This window comes from Falco cherrug, chromosome 9, assembly GCF_023634085.1.
Source record: "Falco cherrug isolate bFalChe1 chromosome 9, bFalChe1.pri, whole genome shotgun sequence".
Taxonomy (NCBI): domain Eukaryota; kingdom Metazoa; phylum Chordata; class Aves; order Falconiformes; family Falconidae; genus Falco; species Falco cherrug.
Genome location: NC_073705.1, coordinates 6,750,422 through 6,777,137, shown reverse-complemented (window position 1 = coordinate 6,777,137; position 26,716 = coordinate 6,750,422). Strand labels below are relative to the sequence as shown.

Below are 26,716 nucleotides of genomic sequence, written 5' to 3'. Positions count from 1 at the left end.
TACTGAACGCAGGCATTAGATAAGCCACTGCTGCGCTCTGAAGCTTAGGGTGTGCAAATACACCAGATCCTATATGGAGGCACACACCTACAGCCTAAGTGACACTGAAAACACCCATGGTGTGTCAATATTTTAAGGTTATTGCATCATAAAGTAATACCTTAAGTTTGTAATTTGAAATGCAAAATAAATTTGCTTTGGTGCATATAAAACGTTGCATGCACAGTTACTAAAAGTGTTGCAAAATCTATTTTAAATGAGTTTTATTGAGATGAAAAAGTCTTCCATGGTAACTACAGAATGTTAATCAAACCCAAGTGCTTCCCCTCCATTAAAAACACAAATCGGAATACTTTTTGTTCAAAAATACTTTAAAAAGTAATCAGTTAAATGGAGTATTTTTGGATGTGCTTTACTCCACACACTGGTTACTGTTTCTAATCTTGCTAATGAATGCACATTAACGAGAGGTTGTCTGCATGTTCATCAGAGGCTTTGAAGAGAACAGACTTTTCTGAACAGCGTTCAGCTGTGAAGCTGCACTGGCAGCAGGGAGCATTCGGCAGACCACCTAAGGTGTTACAGAACACTGCGCCATGTACAGCATTGCTGTGCTCAGGTGGCAGTATCCTTCTCACTCTACAAAGTACAAAAGCATTGGAGGACTCCAGGTATACAAAGCAGTGTTTCTTGCTACCATTATCCATTCATAAGCATCATCTTCTCGATTTCCAGGCAGCTCTAGAATAAGGAGTAGTCCTTTTCTTATCCGGAGGTTTGAAGTAAGAATAAACAGGTGCTGCTGGGTATTCCACGTCTGGATTTTCTGCCATCATTTTCAGCTTGGCTTCAATGGCCTTTATTTTTGCACTGACACTGGAAAGAGGAAAAGCAAAAGAGAAATTAAGCTTGATCTTACCACAGAACTAGACTAGAACAGCAATCCCCAGAGATTTTGCTGACATGCAAATACTTAGTCACACAAGGAGGGGCTAGGCAGCCCCCATTGCTGCATTCACAAGCTACGTGAAGTTGGGAGGCAGGAATCTACTGCTCTAAGCCCACGCTGCTTCATTTCAATCCTCAGCATGGATTTGCTCCTCCAAGATGTATCGCAGCACCACAAAAAAAACGGTCCTTGCACCTACTCAGCACTTTCTCGAGGACACAGAGCGAGACAAGCACAAAACAAGGCTTCCTACTTCATGTAAAATGATGTCATTTAAAGAGGTCTGAGCATGTGCAGCAGAGCACAGCTCAGACAAGGCTGCTGGAAACAGCAGAGAAATGAAAGCCAGACTTCCTCCCAGCTACAAGACCGCTTGGGATGGGAAAACCCCAGCCTCTAATTAGGCCAGGAAGAAACATTATTTCAGCATTAGCAGGGTTTATCCCAAAGGGAGAAGCTATCCTAGGTTACACCCCAAATTCCTAGGGCTTTTGTTATTCACTGTCCTCCATTGGGTAGGACTGAGGAATGTTCCCTTCTCTGCTGGGGCTTCTTGCAGCATCAATCTTCACTGAAACAGCTCCTTCACACCACTGACATAGGTAACACTCTGCAGGACCTGAGCCTCTCTGCTCGTTACTTCTTAGCGTGTTACTTCTGAGTTCCAAGCTCATTTTATCTGTAGGCAAATTAATTATTATCCCCAGTCTTGGTTACTTATAGGGTTCCACTAACAGAACACAGAGGAAAATCACATACCCTTTCAACCAAACTGTGGATTAACAAAGCAGCGCTATGTGCTTTAGGTAAATGGAGGGGCTGGAGAATTCAACCAACATCCTACAGAGAAGGCCTACAATCCCTAACACTGGCAAAAAAAAATAGTTTTGTGTGAAGTACTACCTGTAATTTTGGTTTTAATCTTTTTCCGCTATGGTAGAAATTCTTGCTCATAAGCATTCTGCTTAATCACATTAGTACAGCACAAAACCTCTCACTGAAATTCATATGAAGAAGTACAAAGCATATTCCGGTGAAAGGAGCTGCAACATGAAGACATTCCCAATTCCTCTCTTCGCCTCTTTTCCTTCCTACTGCCCTTGTAGCTTCACACATTAGAAAATGAGCTTCACGTCTGAAGTTTCCCACATCAAATGAGTTACTTTGCAGCATGCTGCCCTTCTGAAAACAGCTTTTCTGCCACATTAGATTTTTAGGACAAACATAACGACAACAACTCTAGACCTTACTGAAATCAAACAAGTTAGTTCCCTGCCACTGCCAGTCTAGTCACCTCTCACCCACCCCATCTCCTACCTCAGGTTAGACTGGGGTGGCTCTGTGCTGGAAGATGGCTCCAGACTGATTGGAAGGATCTTCTCATTTTTATTGTGATCATATCTCTGCAAACAAGAGACCAAGGACGGCAGTCAGCAAGAATTATGAATAAAGAAGCATTTGCCCACAGATACACTTTAAAGTTGGATTATCACCACCTCTGATCTTATGAAGCTTTTGCTAGGAATGATTTTGGCAGCCAAACACTGAAGCAAATCCCAACCATAATATTTGTTTAGTACCAACACGGAACATAGACTCCGATACCAAACATTTATGCGCATCGTACTATGGATCCTTGAACCTAATCCTGTCTTACCACTTCTTGCTCCCCTCTATATAAGGTATGAGGCAAAGATGTAAATTTTAAGGTAACTACTGTACTGTGCTGCTGTGCCCTTTATACAGTCACCGTGCAGACTCAGATTGTAACCCCAGCACATGGCTGCACGGAATCATGCAGTGCTGGGGGGAAAAAAAAAAAAAAAAAAAAGAAAAAAGACCAGTTAGGAGCCACCTCCTTTCTGTAGACAGCAGCTTATGAGTCTGTCATCTTTGTGGGCAACAGGCCTCCTGAACTATTTGCAGTGTTCTGCTTCCTTATTTCGCTTGGCACAAAGTCAGGTTTGTTTTTCAGCAAAGCTGCTCAAACCAACAGTGTCTGGAAAGCCTTGGCCACTCATCTTAAAAGTTACTTAGCATGGTGCTGGTATTGTCTAAAATAAACACTTGTTACAATAAGCCAAAGTTTTGCATTGTTAAATCTTTCCATTCAATTGGAAAATGCCACGCAAACTGATTATTTATGCATGTTCTTCACCATACCCTGGCCAGCCAAGCTCTGAGCCACCCTGCTGAACTCCCAGCAGAGCAGACACTCACTCCTCTGGCTCAAACTCCTTTTATGGCCCCGATCATTCTTCAGGCATCCGGAAGCACGTGGCATTCTAGTAGCTACAAGAGCTAAAGAAAATGGAGGCTGGATTTGCACAAGCTTGGATGTGCTGACAAGAGCCTGGAGCCCTTGAAGCCAATAATTAAAACAATATGGTCTCCTTTAACAAAGATAACCTGGTTTGGGCTTGGGGGGGGGTGGGGTTAGCATCCATAACAGATGCGCTACTATACTTGGTAAGAGAAAGGGTAGAAAGCTGCTTGTAGGATAACTGACACGTGCTAAAACGGCAAACTACCCAAAAGGAAAATAACAACAAGCAGCTCCACCCCACCTCCCCCAAAATCCATTTATCTGCCAAGAAAGTTATTCAAAATAAACTGCTTTATCAAACACCAGATAGTAAATAGCTGCAGGAGAAACAAGGCAAGAATTTTTAAAAAAGAAGGACATTCCAGAAGGTACTGCCTAAATTAATTTTAAAAACTTGTTACTGATTGTTTTGTTGCATAGAACGAGTATTTAGCTTAGATGAGAAATATGTTGCTTTAAAGTCAGAAGTAATTAGAGCTGCTGCCGCATAAGTGCTTTCAGAAGTGGAACAAAGTAACAAAGTCCTTGGTAATTGGTAATTTCCATGCATCTCCTATTCAAAAAGGGAGCAAAACCACAGAGGGAAGGATTCAAACTTTCAGCCGATCACTCACTAAGTTTGGGAAAAATTAAAACATGGACATTTATAGAAGCAATCTGCTCACACAGCTCTGATCAGAAACTCCCTTACAAGTGACGTCAGGTTAAATGGCCTGTCCTTAACTCACAGCTAATCCGGCCCAGTTAGGTAGACAAGAGAAGTGGTAGATCGTCAATACCGCTTCCATGAAGGTTACTTCCTAGAGTAGACTGAAATTCTCTTGCCAGGCTAAGGAGGCCTTGGCAAGATTCGTTCCTTTAACATTAGCATTTTTCAATTTTGCAAATTAAAAGCAATCCTTATTCACAACAAAAAGCTTACCTTGACTTGTGCATGTGCCCAGCGCACCACCAATTTCTTGGAAAGGGCCAGCTTCCCATTGAGACATTGGATCGCCTTTTCTGCTTCCTGCACAGGAAGACAGTTCAATAAACAAACCAAGCCTTTAGTCAAAACCGACTCAGATGTAAAAAGCCTTTTTTCTTTGTTAGTCTTGTGCAAGTACAGCTAACTGACAGCAAAGAAAGTTTATCCTATTGTTTCCCAGTCCAGGAATATCTTTGGAAGACTCCAACATCTGAGTAACCACACACTTTTATCAGCCTTATCAGTTTATTCTTTCACTTGCTTTGGGGTAGGAAATGGGGAAAATTATCAGGAGTTTTGAAAATACCAAACAGAGGCCACCGGAACAGCATTCTGAGGGAGGTTTATGCTGTGCGAGTTTCTCTAGAAAATACTGTGACTCATGACAGTGATCACATGTGTCTCATTAACACCCATCTACGCTTATTCCAGACCCTGCTCATGTGCACCGGGAACACTACCCACTTGGTCCTGTTCTAGGCTCAGCAGTGGAATCTCAGTTCTGGGACACTCCCATAAAACTTGATTCACAGCAGTTGAAGACTTATGTTTCAATGCTGTTCCACCACCTTGCTATGAGTAATTTTCTAGAGCTAATGCACTGTGTCAGTGCTCTTCTGCCACCCTTACTGGCAACTGCACAGCAAAAAGATGAGGTCAGACAACCACAATTCACTGTTCTTCCTAACTTTTGAACAATTCTAGCAGAATCACGACAAAATAACTACAACTCTGATGTTGCAGGTGAGCATGACTTGCAATTTTGATTTGTAACAAGAGCTAAACCCCCAAACAGACAGCCAGGGGCAGTGTGCTCCAGGGTGCTGCAGATGCGTCACGTTGTACATCTGACAGTATCACACAAGTTGGTGTTTGTGCATTCATGAAGCCAAAAGAAAAACTAGGAGGACTTCAAAGCGGTCCTGGATTTCAGGTAGTCTGGCAGGCTGATCCAAGCAAGGCTCTGCATGGATCACAGTATCTCCGGTTCAACTCCATGAGCTCACTACCAAAGAACTGGTCCCTTCTGATTAGCATTAGAAAGCAGGATTCAGGAAAAGACAGCAGAGGAGAAAGGAAATCACTATTGCTACTTTCAGGAGCAGTCACAACGCGGCTGTCACAGAGTGGAGCTGTTAAGAGTCTGTGGGTTTGTGTAGACAAGGTATTTGATTTATCCCTTCCTGTTTCAGCTTTACATTAACATAAAAAGAGATGGGGGAAAGAAGCTAGTCATTTAAATCAGGATTTTAGATAAAAGCAACATACCTGTTTGGTTTCAAAGTTCACAAAACAGTAACCTCTCGGCTGCCCCTCCAGAGCACCAGACTTGTGAAAGAGAAAGTCAAATTGCTTTACTTTGCCAAACTTCTGAAGGAGTTTGAGTAGATGGTATCTGAAGGGGAAAGAAGACATTTATGACAATGACACCTTTCACCGCTCTGAAAGTGAAGAGATTGAAACGAACCCCCCAACACACACACACACACTTCACACTAACACAGGCAGTTCAGTTGTGTCATACGTGATCCCAAATACCCGCAGAGGTGTACTCCCTGTACAGCAACGCTTCACCGTCCATAGTTCCAAGCTGCGTTTTCAGTGACTGCTCTAAAACCCCCAAGGCACAAAGCTTCCCTCCCAGTGGTGCCAGCTGAAGGGCATGCAGAGCATCTCTTCACAGCTGGCTTTTGGACAGTTCTGCAATGGCTCCCTAGGGGTCTAGGAGGGCTTTGCCTCCCGCCTCTCTACATCACACCTACTTTCAAGCACAAACATCACATTTCCGCCTCCCTCGCCCTGATGCGACTGTCAGAATCTCCAAGCCCTGTATTCCTCCCCCTGCACAAGCAGTCCCAGCCCACAGTACCCCACATCACTCGGGATCCCCGCTATTCTTGCTGCCCTCCCTCTCTTCCCCGTGCCAAGCAGTACCAGTGCCCTGGTAAGGACATGGCCAGATCACACAGAAACGCAGCCGCTCGCCTGGCAGAGCTGGGGAAGCAGGAAGGCAGAAGAATAAGCAGAACAAACTGCAGCCAGGAATTGACAGCAGGCCAGGCAAAAAAAGACACCAGACAGACCTCAGTATCATCCAGGCCAAATCTGCCAGCGCTTCTGGCTCAGACAGCTTTTCAGCGACATGCACATGCAAGTCAGACACTTATTTAGCCAATTATCTTCCTGCCATCCAGTGGGGAGTGTGCTGTTTCCAATAAAACTGGAGAAAGCCAGAGTAAATCTGTCTGCTTAGTATCTAGTGCGCTGAGCAACTTAAAATAAGCAGCACATTTGTTGTACAGGCCACATCCAATCCTGAAAAGTTCTTTGCAGGTTTTTTTTGTTGTTGTTCCCTGGGACCGAAGTGTTTAACAACACTAGCTGACCTAGAAGGAAAATGACACTTGTTACTCTTTCACTGTCTGACCCCATCCCCAGCCTTTAAGAATTGTCTAAGGGTTTAATAAGGGAGTCTTAGCCAGGACTCATCTTCTCCTGATCAGCTGTACAGCGTTTGTCAGCAAGTCATCTAGTAGTCTAAGCCCAATCTTCAGCTTGCAAGATAACACAGTGCTCTTGAAAGCCTACCAGGATAACTCAAAATGGACATGGAGCACCAGGCACTGGATGAAACCCAGCATGTCCAGGCATGAATGGTCAGCAGTGGCCCAAGACAGCCAAACACACCAGGCAACTCTAGGGACAGTCTAAATAGGAAGGGCAGACAACATTTTTTTCCTAATAAAGCCTGATAGGATGTTTGAAAAGGGCTTTAGCCCTTTGTTAAGCTTCAGGAGCCAGGCAAGAAGGTTCCAGGAATGTGAGTCATCTGACAGGATGGGTCACGGTGGACATTCAGGATATACATTTTTAAAGAGGTAAAGGTGCAGCAAGTGCACAGATGAGCAGCACAGAAGGGCCAAGTTATCTCCCAGGGGAACAAACACACTGTAATCGATTATGGTAGGCTTCCTACGTCCTTCAGAATATAGACCAAGCACATGGTCTTCCAAGAGGCCTATGAACCCTCAGTCTCTACTCAGAAGGCAGAGGAGACAGAAAAGCAAGAGCGGGGGGGGGGGGGGGGGGGGGGCGGGGGGGAAGTTTCACCACCACATCTCAAGCTACCAACAAGGAGTCACAGATGTACAAGTAAAACCACTAACTTTGAGACATGTGATGTATATAAACCCCCACACTGAACTTTCAGAGCCTCCAAAATATGTAAACGCATCTCAGGTTTGTTTCTGTAAACATATTGCTACAAAAAGCACTTGCAATTTCAGCAGTAGGAAAATGAAGTCCTTACCACTAGAATGCTGTTCCCCTTTCGGCAATTACAGAGGCAGTGGAAGGGGAACAACGATTCTCATCGCATGCTGTTTAGCGACAACAAAACCCTGCAGCTGCCCAGTGAAAAGGAGTATTTTGTGGTTGTTTTTTTCCTGAGAACCTCTGCATTCAAATAATACTTAGCAGCAAAGTGGTAGTTGTTGCTTTGAAACAAATTTCATTAAGAGTCTAGTAACAGCCTACAAAATCTATTTTATTTAGAATCTTTAGATCGTACATGACGCAAACACTGTTTTCCAGCCATGCATGCAATTTTTACAACTGGAGGTCACCTACTCTCTCCATGGAACAGCTCGGAACTGAAGTCTTGTATAACTAAAAGTCTCAGGCTGCAATTATGAGTTGTTACTGTTAACATAGCGAGGGCATTAACAATAACTTGACAAGTAGTTCTCCAAGTCAAGAGAACTTCAGTACTGAAGGAAGATCCATTACAAAACGCCCAAAGCCTTAAAAAAAAAAAAAAAAAAAAAAGTGAGAACTTGTAAAAAGCTTTACTATGGCAACAACTTGGGTTATCCAGAGCTTGGACGTTATTCACACAGATGTGGCCCCACTGTGCTGTGCAGATCACCGCAGCCAACCTCCATTTCCACTTCCTGTCATCTGATGTCAATGCGAGACAAACCAGCAGCTCCCCCATTTCCTTTTCCTCCACTCTTCCTCCTGGCACCCCAAGTGCTATTCAAACACAGGCAAGGCTTCCTCTGAACAATGCTGTCCCAAGGATACCGCAAAGGTACCGGGCCACATGCGAAACCTATTATTGCGAAGAATTTTGCCCCACTGGGAGTCAGCAGGGGTCTGTAACAACAACTTATGCACACATTGTTTTCGAGGTGAGACTCATCAAGATGGGATCCTAGACAAGCGGCAGAACAGCCAAGAAAGTTGAACACCCGCTATTTCATACCCATGGAAAATGAACGGTCATTCAAAGGCTACTGGAAACTAGATAATAAGTATGTGTTACTGCAGAGCTGGAAATGAAGTTTTTGCCTGTCCAAAATGCTCAAAAATCTCAAGAGACTTTACAAACAGGAATGGGCAGAAGAGGCAGTACTACTCCACTTGCCACGCGGGATATGCAACTAACTATGGGTTTTTCCAGCACAGGACGGGAGCACTGAGAGGCGATGTGAACAAAGGGTTGTGCTGCAGCACATCTCTTACTCCACTGTGCAGCTGGGGACAAACACTGCACCAGGCAACGCTCACAGTGATGGCAAGGGGACCCCACAGCTTCCTTGTTCAGTGACAGCAAGCCCAGAATCAACCAGCTACTGCTCTCCTTGTGCATTGCCATGGCAGGCCCCACACCAGGGCACTTCTGATGCTGAATGATCCTGGAGACTGTCCCCTACACCATGAACAGTTGCAAGGTCCTATGGTGCCAGCTCACCTTCTTCCAGCCGTTAAGAAAACACTCAGTAGACTCCTAACACTATCTTCTTCCACAGGCAGAACAATCCTCTAAGGATGCTGGATAAAAGAAGCCACCCAAACAAACGTTATTGGCAAAGGAGGAATGCCCACCAGAGGACCCACTATAACCCTGCACGTAGGGTACATCAGCATTCAAGGTCCTCTGAGACTCCTGTTTGAGTCACAGTTACTCAGTACGTTCAGTAACCTCCTACAAACCATCAACTTGCAGGCTGTAATTTGTGGGCAGCCCTACATTTATAAATTCCCATTACCGCAGCTTGTGCTCAAATGTGTATGTTACCTATTAACTCCCTAGCGCTTGATTGCAGCTATAGGTTGCTCTCTAAATGGAAGTCTTGGATTAATTCAAGACTTTCTGAACTCATTTCTGCTCGAGAAAGTCACAACCACTTATTAACCCTGCTAACAACTCAATCAACTTTACACAGTCTTAAACAAATCTAACCTAGAAATTGCAGAGGCAGCTCTTTAAAAATCAGATAAAAGCAGCAAATGAAGAAACAGCTATGTAATTTTCAGGTATATGTTTTTAGTCACGTGATCAGTAATCTCAACAGGGATAATTCAGATGAGCAACTATGAGAAGAGATGTAAGTCCTCAGGATAAGAAAGTAAGGGTCAAGAAGCTTACAGACCTTACAGAGAACCGCACTCTTTCTCACTGCGCTGACAATGTGTTAAAAGGAACTTCCTCTTCTTTTATTCACAAGGAAATGGAGATTACAATATGGTTTGCCAGAGAAAATAGCCATTTTAAAAGCAAAACCAAAAGCAAGGCACAAAATTATAAAACCTGAAATAAGCAACTAGCATCTGTCACTCATCACTGGGCAAACTTTAACCGTTTAGTAGCATGGAAGTGCTCTAGGTTTGATGACACCGGAGAACGAAGGCCCTCTAACCAGCCCCTTGCCCACAGCTGTGATGCTGCTCTGGACACAGTCCCCAGCAGCGAGGGCAGCCGTGCCCCACACCCAGGCTGAACTCATGCAGCTGCAGTAAGTTATTCAAAAAGGAACAGCCTGCCCACGCAAGAAGCCAAGTGAAACCCACAGAACTCATTTCACCCAAGCTATGAAAACAGTAAATTTTGCCATATACAGCTATTACTTGTCCGGCCTAGATTCAGAGGAACAATCTGGCCTGAAAAGGTCTTTAAAAACGCCACTAATGATCACTCTGGGAAGTGAAGGATCTAAGGCATTTACTAACACCCACTATTCTTCCCCCCACACTAACCCAGGTTCCTGAATCTTTAAGGACCCAGCAAACAACATGCTCAAGAACTCCCGTATATAATTTTACGTGGTCAGTGAATGTGGACAAACCAGAGTAACATAGCTGTGGGATAAAAATGGTAATTAATGCAGAAACCACCCAAAGCTGAATGGCTGGAAAGCACAATGCATTAATGATTCCATTTAGAGGCTATTAGAAAACCGCTCTGTTAAGATGAACCACATTTAGAATAAAAACCTAGCACCTGCACACAAACAAAAAGAAGCAGGAAGAAAAAGTATTCCATGAAGGACACATACAATAGTTAATCAAAAATGCTTGTTTCTTAGAAGTGTATAAACCCCAAAGTGTTTGGGTTTTTTTGTTTTGGTTGGGTTTTTTTATACAACCTACTGATTTCTCAGCACAGTATCCAAATATCGGACAGCAAGTTGTACTTCCTTGACAACTCAGCTGTTCAAATCGCATGTTTGCTCAGAGGATAATTATCTGCAGCCTGGAGAAGACACGGAGGGCGTACACACGCGTCTGATTCTTGCACTTACGCACCACAAGCAGCAGCCCCACCTCCCCACCACTCGCTAACTCCAGTCGTTCTCCCCCTTCAGCCTCCACCCCACTCCCGGCACCAGCACAGCCACAGAACCGGGCTCCTGACCACCCAGGAGGTCCTAAACCCGACGTTCCAACACCTCCCGAGCTCAGCCAACAGAGGCGCGTCCAAGCCCTGGCCTGCCAGCCGAGCGGCGGCTCGGAGAAGGCTGCAGGTGCCGGCTCGGGGCCCCGAGCCCCCGGGGCACCCCACGTACACCCTTCAGGCCCCGTGACGCCGGGCAGGCGCGGGGCTGCCCAGCGCTGCGGGGGGCGCTGCTGGGCGAACGGGCAGGACCTGGGGGGGGGCAGGGAGGGGCGCTGCGGCGCGGAGGGCGGCGAGGCCGGGGGGCGGCTCGGCGGGAGGGAGGCGGCGGCCCCGAGGGCCGGTGCCCAGGGAGGCGGGGCTGCCGGCGGGGGGGGCCGGCAGGGCGGCGGGGCCACTCACTCGGTGATCTTGGGGTCGAGGTTGCCGATCCAGAGGCGGTGGCCGTCCTGCAGCGCGCCCTCGGAGAGGATGGAGGCGTTCTCCAGCGGCAGCGCCTGGCGCCCCGGCTCCATGGCTCCGCGGCGGGCAGCAGTGCGAGCGCAGCGGGGTGGCGGGCGGGCGGGTGGGGGGCGCGGGCCGGGCCCGCACTCACCATGACACCGCGGGACCGCGCAGGCCGCGGCCGCTTCGTCCTGGCGCAGGCCTCGCCCCGCCCTCGGCGCCGCTTTGTGACGGCGCGGCGCGGTGTGATGACGTCGTCTGGAGCGCGCCGGGCTGCGCGGCGGTGAGCGAGGCGGCGGGTGCCCGCCTTCCCCTTCGCCGCCCCCGGCCCGGCCCGGCCCGGCCCGGCGGCGGGACAGCCCGGCCCTCCGCGGGGCCCCGGGGGGCGCGGGCGGGGCGGGACCTAGCCCCCGCGGAGCGGGAAGCGGCGGGGCGGGGCCAGCAGAGGGGCGGGGCCTAGCACCAGGGTGGGGGCGGGGCGGGGGCGGGGCCTGTGGGTACGTGTGGCGGGGCCGGGACCCACGGGGGTCCCCACCGTCGGCCGCGGTGGGCAGCGACTTGGGGGCCGGGGGCTCCGGGAGTGGGGGGCTCGGGGGGCTTACTCGGGAAGCAGGGGCTGGGGGGGCAGGGGCGGGGTGTTAGGGGGCTTGGGGAGCTGGGGTTTCAGAAGGCAGGGGTCAGGGAGTGGGGGGCTCCGGGGGCTGGGGGCACAGGGGAGCTCAGGGGCAGGCGTTTCAGGGGGCCCGCTCAAGGGAGCAGGGTCTCGCGGAGCAGGGGGCTCTGGGGGCAGGGGCTCAGGAAGGGGGAGGGAGGGGGGCAGTTGTACTGCCCCAGCACGGGGGCTCGGTACCCCCGGGGCTGTCCCGGGACTGGGGGAGCACAGAGCGAGGCTGGTGTCCCTCAGCAGCAGCTCCTGGCTCCCGCACCCCTGTGCCCTGCCCGGGGGGCACCGGGCCTGGGTCTGCGGTTCTGCCGCCCTGAGCCCAGCCTAGTAGACCCGGGGGGGGGCCGGGGGGCTTCGGGGCCACACACCTCATGGTGCAGAAATTAAAGATTCTGCTCAGCTGTCGCGCAAGCACCAGATATGAGTGGCTCCTGCTTAGCAGACGTGGCCTGTGCATCACCACGTGCCCCCCCCCGGGCAGGTGTGCCCAGGCTGCCCACAAAGGGGCCCACGTAGCTGCCTTGCTCTGTGGCTGCCCTGCACCCATCGAGGCCGCTGAGCAGCACGCCGGGCAGCACCTTTTTCTCTTTTCCAGGTGAGCTAGAGAAGAGCTGTAAACAATGGCTACGTCACTGAGATGCTTCCGTCACCTGCCCTCCCTGCTTTGTCGTTCCTCCTTCGCAGTGGCAAGGGCCCTGCCGCCGGCACCCGCAGGCTGTGGGCACGGTGTCCACCTGACGCTGCTGGCCAGGCAGCTGGCTACCAAAAAAGGTGAAGGCAGCAGCCTTTTTCTAGCGTTTGCAACCCCTCAGCCTGCTGCCAGAATCTCTTTTCTTATCCCTTCTATCGGGTGTACTGTATTGGTGTAACGCGGGCAGCTCTGGAGGAGTGGGGTTGCCTGACAGCGTCGCTGTGTACAGGAAACCTCAGCCCTTCCCGTGGGAGAGGCACTGCATGGCACAGCCGCTGCCCTGGGCAGCACGTACCCTTCGTCACAGGCCGGGCTGGAGTCACCGCACACAGCGTGACCTACAGCTATATTTTGGCTTATGTGCTCAGGTGCTGGGATATTTCCTCATTAAAAAATACAGTTACTTTGGTTTATCTTAAGACTTCTGAATCTAACGGGGTTTTAATATCTCCTTTCTGCTTTCTAATGCAACAACCAAGTGCTGTCAGAAACAGAAACTAATTTTTTGTGTAATCTGCAGCTAAAGGTAAAGGGCAGAGTCAAACCAGAGTGAATATTAGTGCTGCCCTAGTTGAGGACATTATCAATTTGGAGGAAACCAATGAAGAGATGCAGGCAGTGGTAGAAGCTCTGAAAGAAGATTTCAGCAGAAACATCAGTGTTAGAACCTCAGCAGGTTGGTAACTTCGTTGTATGATGCTCGGTTGCCCTTAAATAAGGATACCAACCCTAGTAACACAGAGCTGTTTTTTTTCAAAATTTATTTCCTTTTTATTGAGTTATTCACTGGGCACCCAATTACTACAGCCTCAATGTCCCCAGCTAAAGGCTTTCTTCACCCTGAGCTTGACCAGGAAGGATCCATTTTTGTTAATAGCTTCCTGGAAATAGCTTTTGTAAGTGGGAGATGTCAAAAGTGTCTAGCTGAACTGTTTGCAGATGTGATGAAGAAGCAGGTTGTCAGCTAATGGTGCAGTAGGGCAGGAAAAATCCAATTGCCATTAAATTAGCCTTTTGGAAATTGCCATCAGGCTGGTGTCTGGCATGTGCAAACTTTTTTTGCTGTGCATCCTTGTGGTTGGTGACCTTTACAAGCCTCATTCACTTAGTGAGTTTTGTGCTTTAAGAAGAAATGTGAATATATTTGACTAAGCTACAGTTACTATAACACTCTGAACATACATATTTGTAAGTAGTATCAAGTTTCAGGGATAAAATTTAACATTAAACAATGACCAAATTTGAATCATTCACCACCCCAGCTCTGGCAGGGGCACTTCAGTCTTTAATGGAGTTGGAAAGCGAAGCTCAGTCTCTTAACTATTTATTTTAACCATAGGTATTTTTTTAAATTGCACTGATAAAGTACCTCTTGTCCCATGTGCCTTTTGGCCTGTTAACATTTTGCAGCAGAAACTAGAGAGCAGATTAAGAGTAGCTCAGGGAGAAACTGAATACTTTAAATTAGGCAGTGTACAACACCTCCTCTTGGGACTTGGGCGGGGGGGGGAAATGAGAGGTTTAAGAGAACACTGCTAAGTTAGACAATAGTCAATTTTTGTAGCAACGTTTTGATTTTTAGTTCTAAGAACCAAAAAATAACAATTTCCTTTTAATTCGTCACAATCTTGCTTAGTTTTCCTATTCTAGTAACAAAAACAAACAAGACTTATGTTTTCATGTTTTTGAGCTTTAAAGTAGCGTTGAAATATTTAGCTTGCAAATACTACAGGGGATGTGTGAACACAAACAGCACCTGAAGTCTGAAGAGACATACTTTTTTTCTTTTGTAACGTCTATATTTTGCATACCAGAAGGGAAGTGGGACAATCCATATGTGTTTTTTTCTTCAGCATCACTGTGAACTGCTGTATCATACTGAAACTCCCCTGTGTTTCGTTCTTTTGAGGGGCCCTTGATCACATAATTGTGGTGACAAAAGATGGGAAGTTTCCACTGAACCAGCTGGGGCAGATCTCACAGAAGTCACCGCAGCTCATTCTAGTGAACATGACCAGTTTTCCAGAGGTAAGGACACATTACCGAAGGCATTGCAAGGGGACATAATTACCACAGGAACAAACAGGTTGACGCTGAGCAAAGGAACATTTAGACAAAATGAGTTAAACCTGGCAGGGCTGAGAGCTCTGGCTGGGCTGTGTGTTGCTTCGCGGCTGACACAAACCAGAAGCACGATTTTGCTGCTGACTGCACAGGCTGAGTGACTCTCCAGCCCTGCCTGGCACATGGAGCATCGCACGTGCACAGGGTCAGATGAGAGTTACGCGCTGCCCGTCGGGCTGCGATTGCTCTCAGGGTCATATCCGACAAACGCTACGGTATGAGGGGGTTGCTTTGGAGACTGGCTTCCCGTCAGTGGGGTCTGCAAGAGCTGGGTTGAAAAGCCGTGCTTGTCACAGACCAGATGCCTGGATTAACTGTGCCCTGCCAGGTCTCCCCATTTCCCGTGCTTTGATGGCACCCAGCAGTCTTGAGCACACACACACGCTCTCTGGTTCACCTGAATTACACAGTGGAAGCGATGCAGCCTCTGCCCCGTTGCATTTATGTCATTTCAGTTCCTTATGAAGACGTGGCCATGCACAGAACCAGACCTGTAGTGGGAATAGTGTGTATTTTTCCTGGGGACATCATCAAACTCCTCTAAAACTTGCTTGTCGCCAGGGCTAGCGACACCCCCTGAGAGCAGATGGAGGGAGCTGCTGCTGGAGCCTGCAAGTCCCTGCAGCCCCCCTGGTGGGGCTGAGCCGGGCCCCTGCCCAGTGCTGGCTCAAGGCACTGCTGAGCTCAGCCAGCTCCTCCCCGGCAGCCTGCGGGTCAGAACCCAAAGCTGGTGCTTTGACCTGTCTTCTGGGAGAGCTGAGTTTCCTTAATTTTCTGCAGGAGCCTCAGTTAGACAGGCCTGTAAGTGAGGTGGCGAATCTGAACCCAACCTTGGGATCAAGCACTGTGGGTGCCTCGCAGGGCTCCCGCCGGGCAGCTGCGACAGGAGCAGCCGTGAGCGCAAGGTTGGCTGTTCATCCCGCTCCAGGTCTGGAGGTTTGCCAAAGCTTATCTCTATTTATTTTGCCAAGGCTTTCCCCAATTAATTAAGTCAGCAAAGTCTCAGAGGAGGTCAGTGTAAGGCACTTGATGCCTAAGTGTATCTTAAAGTGTATCCAGCGTGTTTAACGGCTTTGAAGGATAAAGGCCCCTCATCAGCAAGTGCACCAAGGTCCCTCGGGGTGCCGGAGCTGAGAGGGCCAGGGGAGTCCCTCCGTGACTTAGCCCTTGTCCAAGTGGGAGCTCAGGCTGAGAAATGGGCATGTGAGAAATTAAATACCACACTACGTAGCATTGCCTGCATTTGCCTTCTAAGCCAAAAGACCTTTTTTCATGTCAACTAGAGCCAGAACCATTTCTCTCAACACAGTTGTTTTATACAATAACTCTCCCATGGATAGATTGAACTCTTCAAATCTATTACAGACACATTTACTTGGTGTTATTATTTACAGCATATAGTCAGTACTTCATAGCATTGAAAAGCAAATAAAAATGCCTGAAGAGTCTGGGAAAGAAAATAATCTTAAAAAGGAATTGCAGGGCTAAATTCTGTTTGCCCAAGAGTTATATAGCTAAACAAGACTATGGATTTTAAGCACAGCTATTTCTTTCATGGACTGCAAGAGGATGGGGGCAATATTGCCATATTTTCCCCTTCCTCCATCTCCTCCAATATGTGTGTTAAACAACACAGCTTTTACTGAGCATTTCCTTCCTACAGAGCAAGCACCGTCCATAGAATAACACATTTACATTCCTGACATGCTGAGATCATCTTGGTTACATTTTCCTCTGCCCTTGTTGTGTTCTAGAGGACAGCAGTTATGTCTTACAAAACACTAGCAGAGCATTCACTTCGCTCAGTGATGTCACGCGTCGGAGACCTAAACAAATATGCAGTGCTTTAGTTTGTGCCTCAGTTGACAAAAGCTGAACTTCATAAATACAGTCTGCTGCAGCAGCCTGGAGCTGAAGTTAATGATGGGAAGGAGTATCAGAAATAGCAACGCGCCTTGTAGGAAATGCCACGCGAGCACCGCAAGAATAGAGACTCGCTTGGTCTTGTTATTGTCAATGTCAAGAATGAAGGAACTTGGCAGAGCTCCGTGGGAGCTGCCAGCAAAACTCTGATTTAACCGTAAAGCCTGACACTCTGTAAAGGTACCCCAGCGCCCTGGGGGCGGGAAGAAGCCTTTCAATCCCTTTGCAGTTACCAGGCAAACCTGTGCACCCCACCTTTTAAGCAGAGCAGAGCGTCAGCCAGCAGTAGTGGAGTTTTGAGAAGTTAATCTGAAGTAATAAACTGTAAAATAAACATAGACCTGGGCACAGGCGCTATTTCTCAGCCAACTGCTACTGCCCTGATGTAATGTGGTTAGGTTGTAGCGCTGAAGCGGTTAAGTTAGTTAACATTTCTAAATTGGCACTGTGTGATTTCTAGTGGGAAACATTCAACTGGAATTTTTAAATGCTCAGAATCTTTCATCTCCTTTGCCACAGTCAGGCTATGCCTTGGGAATTTATTGCGGTTTCACTCTGCGTTGCCTCAAACCATTCAAATAGTTTCAAAGAAGCAAAACAGTTTTCTTTTGTTGTTGCTTCCTTTCCTCTGTCCCCCGTTCCCCCCCCTCCCGTGCCCCCCTACCCCGATACTGAGCGCAGCCGTAGTTTCCCACTCGGTTTGATCAAAGCTCTCCGCACCAATGTAACTTCCTGATCTTACTGGTAACAGAAGTAAATGTTTCCATGTTCCATGGAGATGGATTGCCAACTATTGACAGAGTTCTGGCATATGGGAATGATTATTTCCTAATTCCCTTTACCTTTTGATCTGTTTTACAGAGTACAGCTGCAGCTACGAAGGCTATAAGGGATTGCGGCATGAACCTGAACCCAGAAGTGGATGGGACAGTAATTCGGGTGCCAATTCCTAAGTGAGTATTGATGGCTGCCTGAGTCCATCATCATGCAAGATAACACGATAGGTTGCAGTGGGTGCCCTTCAGGGGGTAAGCATGCATGACTGCTGTGATGTTGTGATGCAGCTGCTTTCCAAATAGCTGTATTTCAGGTTCAGAAAAAATATCTGAGCCCCTAAAAGCGTCTGGTGGAACCTCTTCCAAGTGTCTGAGCTCTTAAGTCACCACATGAGCTGATGGTTGGTCTTACTGTTCTTTATCTTTCCCCTGGAGGGGAAGCTCAGTCCTAGCTGGCTGCAGCTCTTTGCAAGAGACAGCCAGAGGCTTTTGAAGCTGTATTGCCTTTATTCAGGGGCTGATTCTGTGCTGCCTGCTGTAAAGTCCTTGAATTACACCAGCGCAGAGCAGCAGTAACGCAGTAGTGAACCAGTAGTATTAGGAGTGAACAGCACCTTGCTGCAGAGAACACAAAAAGGAAGCGATGAAAGAAAGAGGGAGGAAAATTGATAGCTTTGACTAAAAAATTCCTCTTCTCATGGAATACACATTGTGAACTGACAGCTGAGTTGAAATTTTGGTACAGGGCTGATAGGAAAGCAGGCTGCTCCTGGCTGAGGATTGAGCATCGCTTCCCTCACCTATCACAGCTGTGTCCCAACCCTTGGAGAAGGCAGGTGCCACTGCCTGAGTGCAGCAGTTTGGGTCAGGAGAACACTTCTGAAGCGATCCTGATGATCCCAGCTTATCATGCTTTGGGCTGCAGCATGCTGGGGTCTCTGCCTGCAAACGGGATTCCTTTCAGATGAAACTAGAGAGGTACCCTCTGGGAGCGCACAGAGCACTCCCCGGCTGCCTGGGACCAGGCTGCATCTCGCCTGGAGCAAGAGCTCCCAGTAGCTCCGCTTGTACTGTGCTGCACAGCTCGCCAGCATAGGCACAGGGCAGTGGCACTGCTCTGCCCGGGTGTAGGTGGTAAAATTCGCAAGGTCCTGTGGGTGCTGGAAACCTGCAGTGATGGAGCCATCTAAATACGCTGGGCAGACATGGATGTATGTGATCCTGGCGTGCTGTGAACAACTCCCTTCAAAGGGTAAAGGCTGCTCTGTGCGCTGCCTGTGCCCGCAAACACCTTGCACGTGTGTTGCATTTTACAAGTAGGTGACTTCTCAGTAAAGATGAACCAAGTATTTCTTGTGCTTTAGATCTTCTTTAAAAATTCTATAGAATTTTATCCAGCATTTTGATCAGAGAAGTCTTAATTGCAGCTTTCCGTTGCTGTCGGTGAGAGAGAATGACATTATCATTCTATTTGCTGATTTTCTTTTCCCCGTGCTCCCTGCCCTTCCCCCATTCCTCAGGAGAGGAGGCAGAGGAGGAGGAGGGCACCATTATCTTCATAATTGCTGAGGCTCCCGGGTTGCTGCACAGTGGTTTGATTGTTAATGGGCACTTGGGTCACCCTTGAATATGAATTGCAGGGGAGGAAACTCCAAAACTGCATATCCCCATCTTTAAAAAAATACTGTTTTTTCAACAAATGTATATAGTCTGTCACTAGCTTTTGTGGTGCTGCAGAGCGACGACTCTCCTCTCCCCAGGGAGGATCTGCCCAGTGCGCTGCCTGGTTCCCAGCGGGGAAGGGTGGCAGCTCCTGGCCCCTTTCCCCGGCTGGTGGCAGCCTGGGGACCCCTGAGTTAAGGAGGTTTTTGGCCTGGGCGACGTGCCCTGCTGGTGTGCCCTGGCGGCTGCCCCTGCTTCTGCTTGCCCACCCGCTCTTCGGTGACACGGCTGCATCTTTTAGAGTTTCATCCGCTTAGCAAAGACAAGCAGCCAGTTTCAACCTTTTAAAACCTAACACTAATGAGGATGGAAATAATCAAATTCTGCTAGAGGCCTCTCTTTAATATTAGATCCCTGAATTACCTTTTTTTGATTTTCAAAGTTTTTCATTTTCCCAACTCTAAAGATATTTATGAGAGTATACGACAGACAGATGCAGGGAAACTGCCAAAAGTATGGCAGGTGTGCAGAATGAGCAAACGAAGCCAAAATGAAAAGACAATATTGTTTCTGCAGAAATTGGTTCTTTCATGAGAGGAGGCACAGTGAAAGTAAAATCAAACCTGAATTGTCCTTACCTGTTATTAAAGGCACTTTTTAGCCTGACCTGTCAGCTGGACACACATACGTCGTTTTGCCTTACGAAGCTCCAGCTGTGCTTCAGTGCTTGAGAGTGTTTCAACTGAGCATTTTAAAACAGAGTTTACTTTTCAGTATTTATTCTGTTAGTTTAGTTTTCGCATTGCAGCTCTAACAGGAAAAATACACTCGCTTCGTTCATGTTTACTTCTGCTGCCTGCTAGGATCCCCTCTGCTCCCTAAGGCATTCGCCTGTTTGTGTTGCCAGCACTGCATAGGCAATATTTATTTGTATAAAAAGTATTCTCTGAGGGTTTAAAAAGAAAAGAAAAAAAAAAAAAGCCAGCCAGCCATGGGAACATTTGTATTGGTTGATCTCTTGGCCGAATTTGACCTGACCTTGTGTCTTTTATGGTATTGCCTCATTTTTAGATTCATCTTTTTTGGACCCATTGTGTTACACTGGATATTGTTTGTAAATTAGTAATATTTTTACACATGCTTTACTGAAAACCAGATGACTCATTTGAACATTTAATGACTCATTGTGAGCTTTTTTTTCCTTTGCCCTTTAAGAAATATGCAAAGATACCTACTATGGGAGAAAGGACTCAAAAAATCTTATTCGAAAAACCCCAGAGCTGTTTCTAAGCTGTGCTGCTCCGGATCGCTCATCGGCAGAAGTCTCTTACATGCTTTTTGTCGAGCAATATATGTTGCACCCTATGTTTATCTGCAATTATGCATGCAGAGTATTTAGTTAAGCCTGCTTTCCTTTAACGGAACCCTCTCGTTCACAGGAAATTCCTAGCATTTGAGATAGAGAAATTACTCTTACCCGCATAAATGTCTTGCGTTGGAGACGAGACATGACCTGCGTCGTGCTTGCTGTGGGTCTGCTCCCACTGGATGCGGGGAGAGGAGCATCCAAGGGTTGCAGTGCTTAAACCGCTGGTCGCTGGGGGAAGCGGAAAAAAGGATGTTACCCCTGGGGTGCTGTGCATTTCTGAACACCCTGGCATGTCAGTTCGCCAAGCTGTGCCCTGACCCTGGCAGGGCAGGACTGTCCCCGGGGAACGGCAGGATCTGAGCCCGCTGCTCCTGGAGCTGCCGGGGACGGCAGCATTCCCCCCAGGGTGACGGGAGAGGACACTGTCCTGTTCCCTGCTTTTGGCACCCCTTCCCAGGGTTCACCTCACACTTTTTTTTTACTTTAAAGAGGGAGCAGGGGCAACGGTTACTAGACAGAAAAGAAAACATACCTAAGAAGAGCTTGAAAGTCCCAGATCTGGGGGCAGGATTAAACAACTGTCCTTAGAAACCATGGGCCTGGCTCGTGTTGATGGATTCCTTAACCAGAAACAGCATCTGCTTGAAAAAGTGTCCGTTTCTGGCACTGTTGGTAGCATTGCTGAGAATTTACACACAGTCTGGCTGGAACATAAAACCCGCTGAGAAACTCCACGGCGCTGCGCAGTGATAAAAAGAAATTGGTGTTAATAAAGACAGACAAGGAGGCATGAAAGCTGTGACCCCGTGCCAAGAAGCATAGGAAATCTGGCAGCGCTGCATAAACAAAAACATTTCCTTAAAGGCTCAGCAGCCCCGAGCAGGCGAGTGATACCCTCGGCACAATTCACAAAAGCCGAGCGGGAGGCAGAGCTGAGGCGAGCTCCGTCTGCCCCGCTGCGCGCCCGCTCGCCTCACCACCCAGCCGGAGATGGGAGAGATTTCCAGCTCCCTCCTCCAAGTGTAGCAGCCAGGATTGACTCCCTGCCCACCCCACCCCACCACCACCACCACCCCCCCCGAAAAAAAAAAAAAGCTGCCTGAGAACCTGACCTCAGCCGGACCTCTGGTTTCGAGCAGGCTTTGCATGTGCTGCAGGACCTCTGGCTGGGGAGCTCGAACATGAGAAGCCCTAAAGGCAGCGATGTTGGGATGCAGAGGAAAACGCAAGTAACGCTGCTCGCTTCGAATCAGGCATGCGGTCCAGGCTGGAGCCTGCACTGACCAGAAGTCTCTTGCCACATGTGAAATTCCCTGGCCACCTCCCTCCAGCTGTCCCTGGGCAGGGAGCGGGCTGGGCTGGGGGTGCCCCAGTGAGGGCTGTGGGGGCATCGGGGATGCCGGGGCTGGGGTGCAGCTCTCTAGGTCCGTCAGCTTTTCCGGCAATCCCAAATTCCTGCAATTACTAATCTGTTCTGGGAAGCCTGCTCCCTCTTGCCCCATGATACAAAGATAACTGGTGAGACAGACATCGACCTGGCTGCCGAGGGAAGGAGTCAGCGCGTGTCACCTGCCAGGCTGAGCAGGAGCCTGGGAAGGGACTGGGGGTCCCATCGCACCCCCACAGCCCCCCATGGCGCACGCCCATGCAGGGGCAGGGCTCGCACTGCCCTGGGAACCCTCGCACCAGGTTTCCTGAGCTCTGCAGGAAGAGTCCTGGCCTCTGTGTTTCAGTGACCCAGACCGTTGCAGCCGATTTCTAAATACTCCTGTGAAATGTTTGTTTTGCGATATCTTCTGCGAGCAGACAGGCGCTCTCCTGCTAGTGAGTCTCAGTGAGCGCACGGGGGTTTTTCAGTCTCGAGGCAGTCTGGAAACTTCAATAGCCATGAAAATAATTAAAATATTACTGTTGAGCACTAGCAGTTGATGCTGACAGTGATCAGCTGTAGGTGCTGGAGCATTACCGGAGCTGAGGTGACACATCAGCCACTCCTGTGCCTTACTCAGATGTCCAGGCTCCCTCATCACCTGCAGTTTTTAGTTTGGGATGGAAAGTTGAGGATTTTCTTGTGGCACCACCGTAGTAACTGGCCCCGCACTGGGGGAGGGTGCAGCTGAAGTTCTCCCGGCCGAGTTACCTGTGGCTGGCCAGGTGTAGCATCACCCTCTTGCCAACCTGGGCATTCATGTCATCTTGATGGAAAAGCCTGGTCATGATGAGCTGGAATGAAGTTGAGTGAAGCATAAGCTCTGTAGCTTCCAGATACATAATTCAGGCTCTTCAGTTGCAGGGGGACAATACCAAATTTCAGGAAGGGATGGAGGTTTCCTCCTGGCTTTGCAGGATTATACTTTTCAGCTCCATCTCTCGGGTCCAGAGCTGGATTTTCCCTCTTCCCTGCAGATGCTTTGGCAGCAGAAACAAAGTCTGAACGTTTCAGCATGGCTTTCAGGCACGGCAGTGACAACTACACAACAAGATTCATTCCAAGTCCCTCAGCTTAGGACTGTGCTGGGAACTTTCCATTCCAGGGTCAAGACTCGCTTCGCTAGGCTGTGCTGCCCTGGGGATGCTGTGCAGAGGTGGCTCATTCGCTCAGGTGGACCAAAGCAGCATAAAAGCACACCCTGAGCTAAGTCCCTCTGCTCTTGTGACACAGGACCTCTACACAGAGCGAGCTGTACCTTAACACAGGTGGCTTTTGGGTGTCCCTGCACAGCCCAGCAGCTCTGTCGAGGCCAGTCGGAGAGGTACTGCAGCGGAGAGGATCGCTGCATTTACCCAGATTCCATCACAGAAAATAAATCTTACTGTGCTACACATGACACTTATTTTCCTTTTGTGTTTTTTCTCTCCCCTTGCTGCTAGGGTAACAAGAGAGCACAGGGAGAACTTGGCCAAGCTTGCCAAGCAATCCACCAACAAGTCCAAGGATGCCCTGAGAAAGGTGCGAAGCAAAAGCATCAACCAGGTAAAGAAGTTCAAGAACAAGGTGTCTGAGGATACCATCTGGCTGCTAGAAAAGCAGGTAATTATTTTTTTTCCCCTTCTGCCATATCACGGTGTTTCACAACTCTGTGGTACGTTTGTCCCAGCCCTTGCTGACACATCTCCGGCGCTGAGAACCCGGCTGGGGAATGGGTGGTCCTGGGCTGAATGCTTGGAGTGGCAATTGCTGGTGTATTTGTTTTTCCTTTGTGAGATCTGGGGCTTCAATCTCAAAGCCAAATTTATTATATGAATCATTGTAAGCTGACACAGGAAAAAAAAAATATGTTCCCCAAAAGCTTTTGTACTACGAGGGATTGTTGCACAAACCAGCTGAACTTGGGGAACAGAATGACTGACATTCATAGCTTTACATTTACATTTACACAGGGCCTGGCCACTGCAAAACAGCTGGTGCTAATGAGGATTGCTCCAGTTTGTTATTAACGAAAAGGCTAGCGAGATTATCTCTGTTAGGAGTTTTTGGCTCCGATTCAGGAAAATACTTAAGCACATGCCTAATTCCCTAAGAGCAGATGTCACTAAAGTCAATTACTTGGGCATAAACTCAGGCACAAGCCTTAGTGTTTTGCTGAATTGATGCCTCTGAAGGCAGGCCATTACTTTTTAGCTGTTTGTTTATTAACAGCTAAAGTTAGATACATTGCAAATGCTTCAGGACAGTTCCCTGTGTGCTCGCAAAAATAAACATTGATATACAGAGCATTTGTGCAAGCGGGAAAAATGGCCATGCTATTGTAACTGAATCCTGTTGGGAAGCAGTTCTCCCAGAGCAGACAGATGGTTTTCTGCATTTGTAGGGGTGGCGTCTCAAGTCTGATTTTTGCTTGTACCCAAATTGTTCAGCGTGGGGAAAGGTCCTTGTCATATACCTTGGGCCTCGGGAGCCAGTGCATCTTAGTCAGTCCTGTAACACTAGTGCATAAACACACACACGCACTGATGTGCTCCAGCCTTTGGCTGCACTCGCTCAAGGTGTGTGCGCACCTTTGGTCCCATTCACATGCTTGCCGTGACCATCCCTGCTATCAGGAGACCGCTCCCTGGGCAGGGCCATAACAATCGCCATTTATTTCCTCATGCAAGATATAAACAGGTCTGTTACCTGGTGTATGAATTCTTAGCGCGTGCTGAGGCTGCGCTCCTGCTGTTACCTTGTTCATTCTAATAGTGGAAAGGTTGCAGGAGGTGATGAGATAAGCCCTCTCCTCTCTGGTGCCAACACCAGCAGATCTCTAACCCTGCCTTCCCCTGAAGTCGCTCTGTTAATAAAGGACCTGACCAAGTCACGTGTGAAGCTCAGCCAAGAGGTTGTGTCTCTTTGCGGAGCCTTTGCCCCATCCCTGGTCTTGCTGTATAGATGCAACACCAGCACAGAATCACTGAGGGCTGCGGGGAGCCGCCAGGAAGAGTCAGTTATTGCCCCAGCACCATTTTGGGTTTTATTCGGACTCCAGGCTTTGCTTCAGGAGATGATCCCATCACTCCTTTTCCTTTAAACTTTGGCATCACCCAGCATTTGACTTGGACTTGTACTGTGTTGCCACAGATCCAGCAAATGACAGACAGTGCTGCAGCGGAGATGGACAAGCTGCTGGCAGCAAAGACCAAGGAGCTGCTTGGATAAGCACTATCCCGATGGACACGCTCTCCCCTCAAGCAAGACCAGACTGCCATGCAACCTGATGGCTGTCCCTGCCTGGAGTCAGTAGCCTCAGGGATGGGCAGGGGTGGCTCTGCCAGACCTCCAGAGCATCTCTGTGCTTTGGCTGCTCCCGTTCCCCACCTTGGATTGTACTGGAGGGAGGGGGAAACTCTTCTCACTTTTCTTCATGCAGGTGGCAACAGGACTGCATGAACTGAGATGAAAAGTAAAATGGCAGGAGATGGAGGAGTGGAGGCTGCTGGAAGGGCTCTCACACAGAAGCTGAGGAAGAACAACTGCCCTGCTCACCTTGCTGCTGCCGGGCTGCAAGGTGCTGGGATGCAGACAGGCTGGTGTGCAAGGGAAACCTGTGCTGTCTTGCTGTGAACCTTGGCATTGATTTTTGCTTAAAATATAGTCAAAATGAGATGTGGAGGAGTGACCTTGGGACAGCCAGTTCCTGGTTGGTGTGATATTTTGGGTTTGTGCGTCCCAAAAGAAGCATTTGCCCGTTGCCACGGCCAGCAGAATTACCTGCAGCCTCACTGCCAGGAAGGCAAGAGAGAGCTCGGCACCGACTGGGGCAGGGTGGGCAGGGGAGATGGGCTTTGCAATTCCCTAGGCTTTGTGGGTGGAGAACTGAACACGGTGCAGTCGGCATGGCTGGTTTAGCCAGGAGCAGGACCAAAAGCCAGCACGGGAGCTTTCCACGGGCAGCACCTGCCCTCCCTGACCAGTTAACGAACACCCGCACAAGCCACTAGTGCCACATTTTGGGGGGGTGGAGGAGGTAGAAGCGGAGCAGGGTCCTGAGCACGTGGCACAGCTCAGCTCCTCGCTACCAGCAGGTACTTGGTACGGGCAGTGAACGGCCACCCCGCAGCCTGGGGCGGTGGCCGAGGGAGGGAAGGTGGCCAGCCCCGCAGCCCTGCTCCCAAGCCGTTTGGGTTCAAAGAGCACTGAGTGCTCTACAGTCCTTAAATAAACAACTCCAAAAAAGTTAGGTTGGTGTGCAGTGGGGAGGGGGAGGAGGATGAAGGATTTGCTCTGCTAGGGCCCCACATGTCAACAATTTCTCTGCTTTGTGTATTTTGGCCGAGGCACTTACTATGATAAATGAATAAAGGAAAATGGCGAGCCCAGGGCGGTTGCATGGCTTGGTAAATTGCTTTCAGCCGATTACTGTATTTCTTTTGACATTTATCAACTACGGATTTTTTTTTTTCTGTTTTTGCAGCCTCGGCATCCCAGCAGCAGTGTGGGCTTGAAGGGTTTCCCTGGTACCTGCCCGGGAGCTGTGAGCTGGGTGTTTCTCAGCCAGGGCAGGTGGAAGAGCTGCTGCTGGCACAGGCTCAGGCGGGGCTGGTGCCCACGGGGGCTTCTCTGGCCGCTTCCCATTCCCCAAGTCTTTGAGACGGTGGCGATGGGATGGTGGAGGGCTGGGTTGGCAGAGGAGGGGCAATGGAGCTGCAGGGGTTTATTGCA

The 26,716-nt window shown here is 48.8% G+C and overlaps 2 protein-coding genes across 5 annotated transcripts; one reads left to right on the top strand and one right to left on the bottom strand.

The window, feature by feature from the left end:
- Positions 1 to 246: 246 nt before the first annotated feature.
- RBM18 (RNA binding motif protein 18) lies at positions 247 to 11,457 on the bottom strand. The gene is made up of 5 exons (XM_055720492.1): positions 11,324 to 11,457; positions 5,512 to 5,638; positions 4,198 to 4,284; positions 2,267 to 2,352; positions 247 to 876 (listed from the first exon to the last, which is right to left on the bottom strand). The coding sequence occupies exons 1-5, from the start codon at positions 11,434 to 11,436 to the stop codon at positions 717 to 719; spliced, it is 573 nt and encodes a 190-aa protein (XP_055576467.1). The 5' UTR covers positions 11,437 to 11,457; the 3' UTR covers positions 247 to 716.
- Positions 11,319 to 25,666, top strand: MRRF (mitochondrial ribosome recycling factor). 4 transcript variants are annotated; one of them, XM_055720491.1, is made up of 7 exons: positions 11,319 to 11,455; positions 12,625 to 12,800; positions 13,241 to 13,396; positions 14,630 to 14,748; positions 17,629 to 17,720; positions 23,446 to 23,605; positions 25,136 to 25,666. In XM_055720491.1, the coding sequence occupies exons 2-7, from the start codon at positions 12,650 to 12,652 to the stop codon at positions 25,211 to 25,213; spliced, it is 756 nt and encodes a 251-aa protein (XP_055576466.1). In that variant the 5' UTR covers positions 11,319 to 11,455; positions 12,625 to 12,649; the 3' UTR covers positions 25,214 to 25,666. The 4 variants fall into 4 exon arrangements, with proteins under 4 accessions (XP_055576466.1, XP_055576463.1, XP_055576465.1 ...); XM_055720488.1 differs by lacking the exon at positions 11,319 to 11,455 and adding an exon at positions 11,560 to 11,648; XM_055720490.1 differs by lacking the exon at positions 11,319 to 11,455 and adding an exon at positions 11,677 to 11,832.
- Positions 25,667 to 26,716: the final 1,050 nt, after the last annotated feature.

Excerpts from the sequence above, each read along its gene's own strand:
- RBM18 (XM_055720492.1), bottom strand. The coding sequence starts at position 11,436 with ATGGAGCCGGGGCGCCAGGCGCTGCCGCTGGAGAACGCCTCCATCCTC. Across the intron at positions 2,353-4,197 it reads GGGCACATGCACAAGTCAAG|AGATATGATCACAATAAAAA; the intron begins GTAAGCTTTTTG and ends TCTTGTTTGCAG. Across the intron at positions 877-2,266 it reads CCACCCCAGTCTAACCTGAG|TGTCAGTGCAAAAATAAAGG; the intron begins GTAGGAGATGGG and ends TCCTCTTTCCAG.
- MRRF (XM_055720491.1), top strand. The coding sequence starts at position 12,650 with ATGGCTACGTCACTGAGATGCTTCCGTCACCTGCCCTCCCTGCTTTGT. Across the intron at positions 14,749-17,628 it reads ACATGACCAGTTTTCCAGAG|AGTACAGCTGCAGCTACGAA; the intron begins GTAAGGACACAT and ends TCTGTTTTACAG. Across the intron at positions 17,721-23,445 it reads ATTCGGGTGCCAATTCCTAA|GGTAACAAGAGAGCACAGGG; the intron begins GTGAGTATTGAT and ends CCTTGCTGCTAG.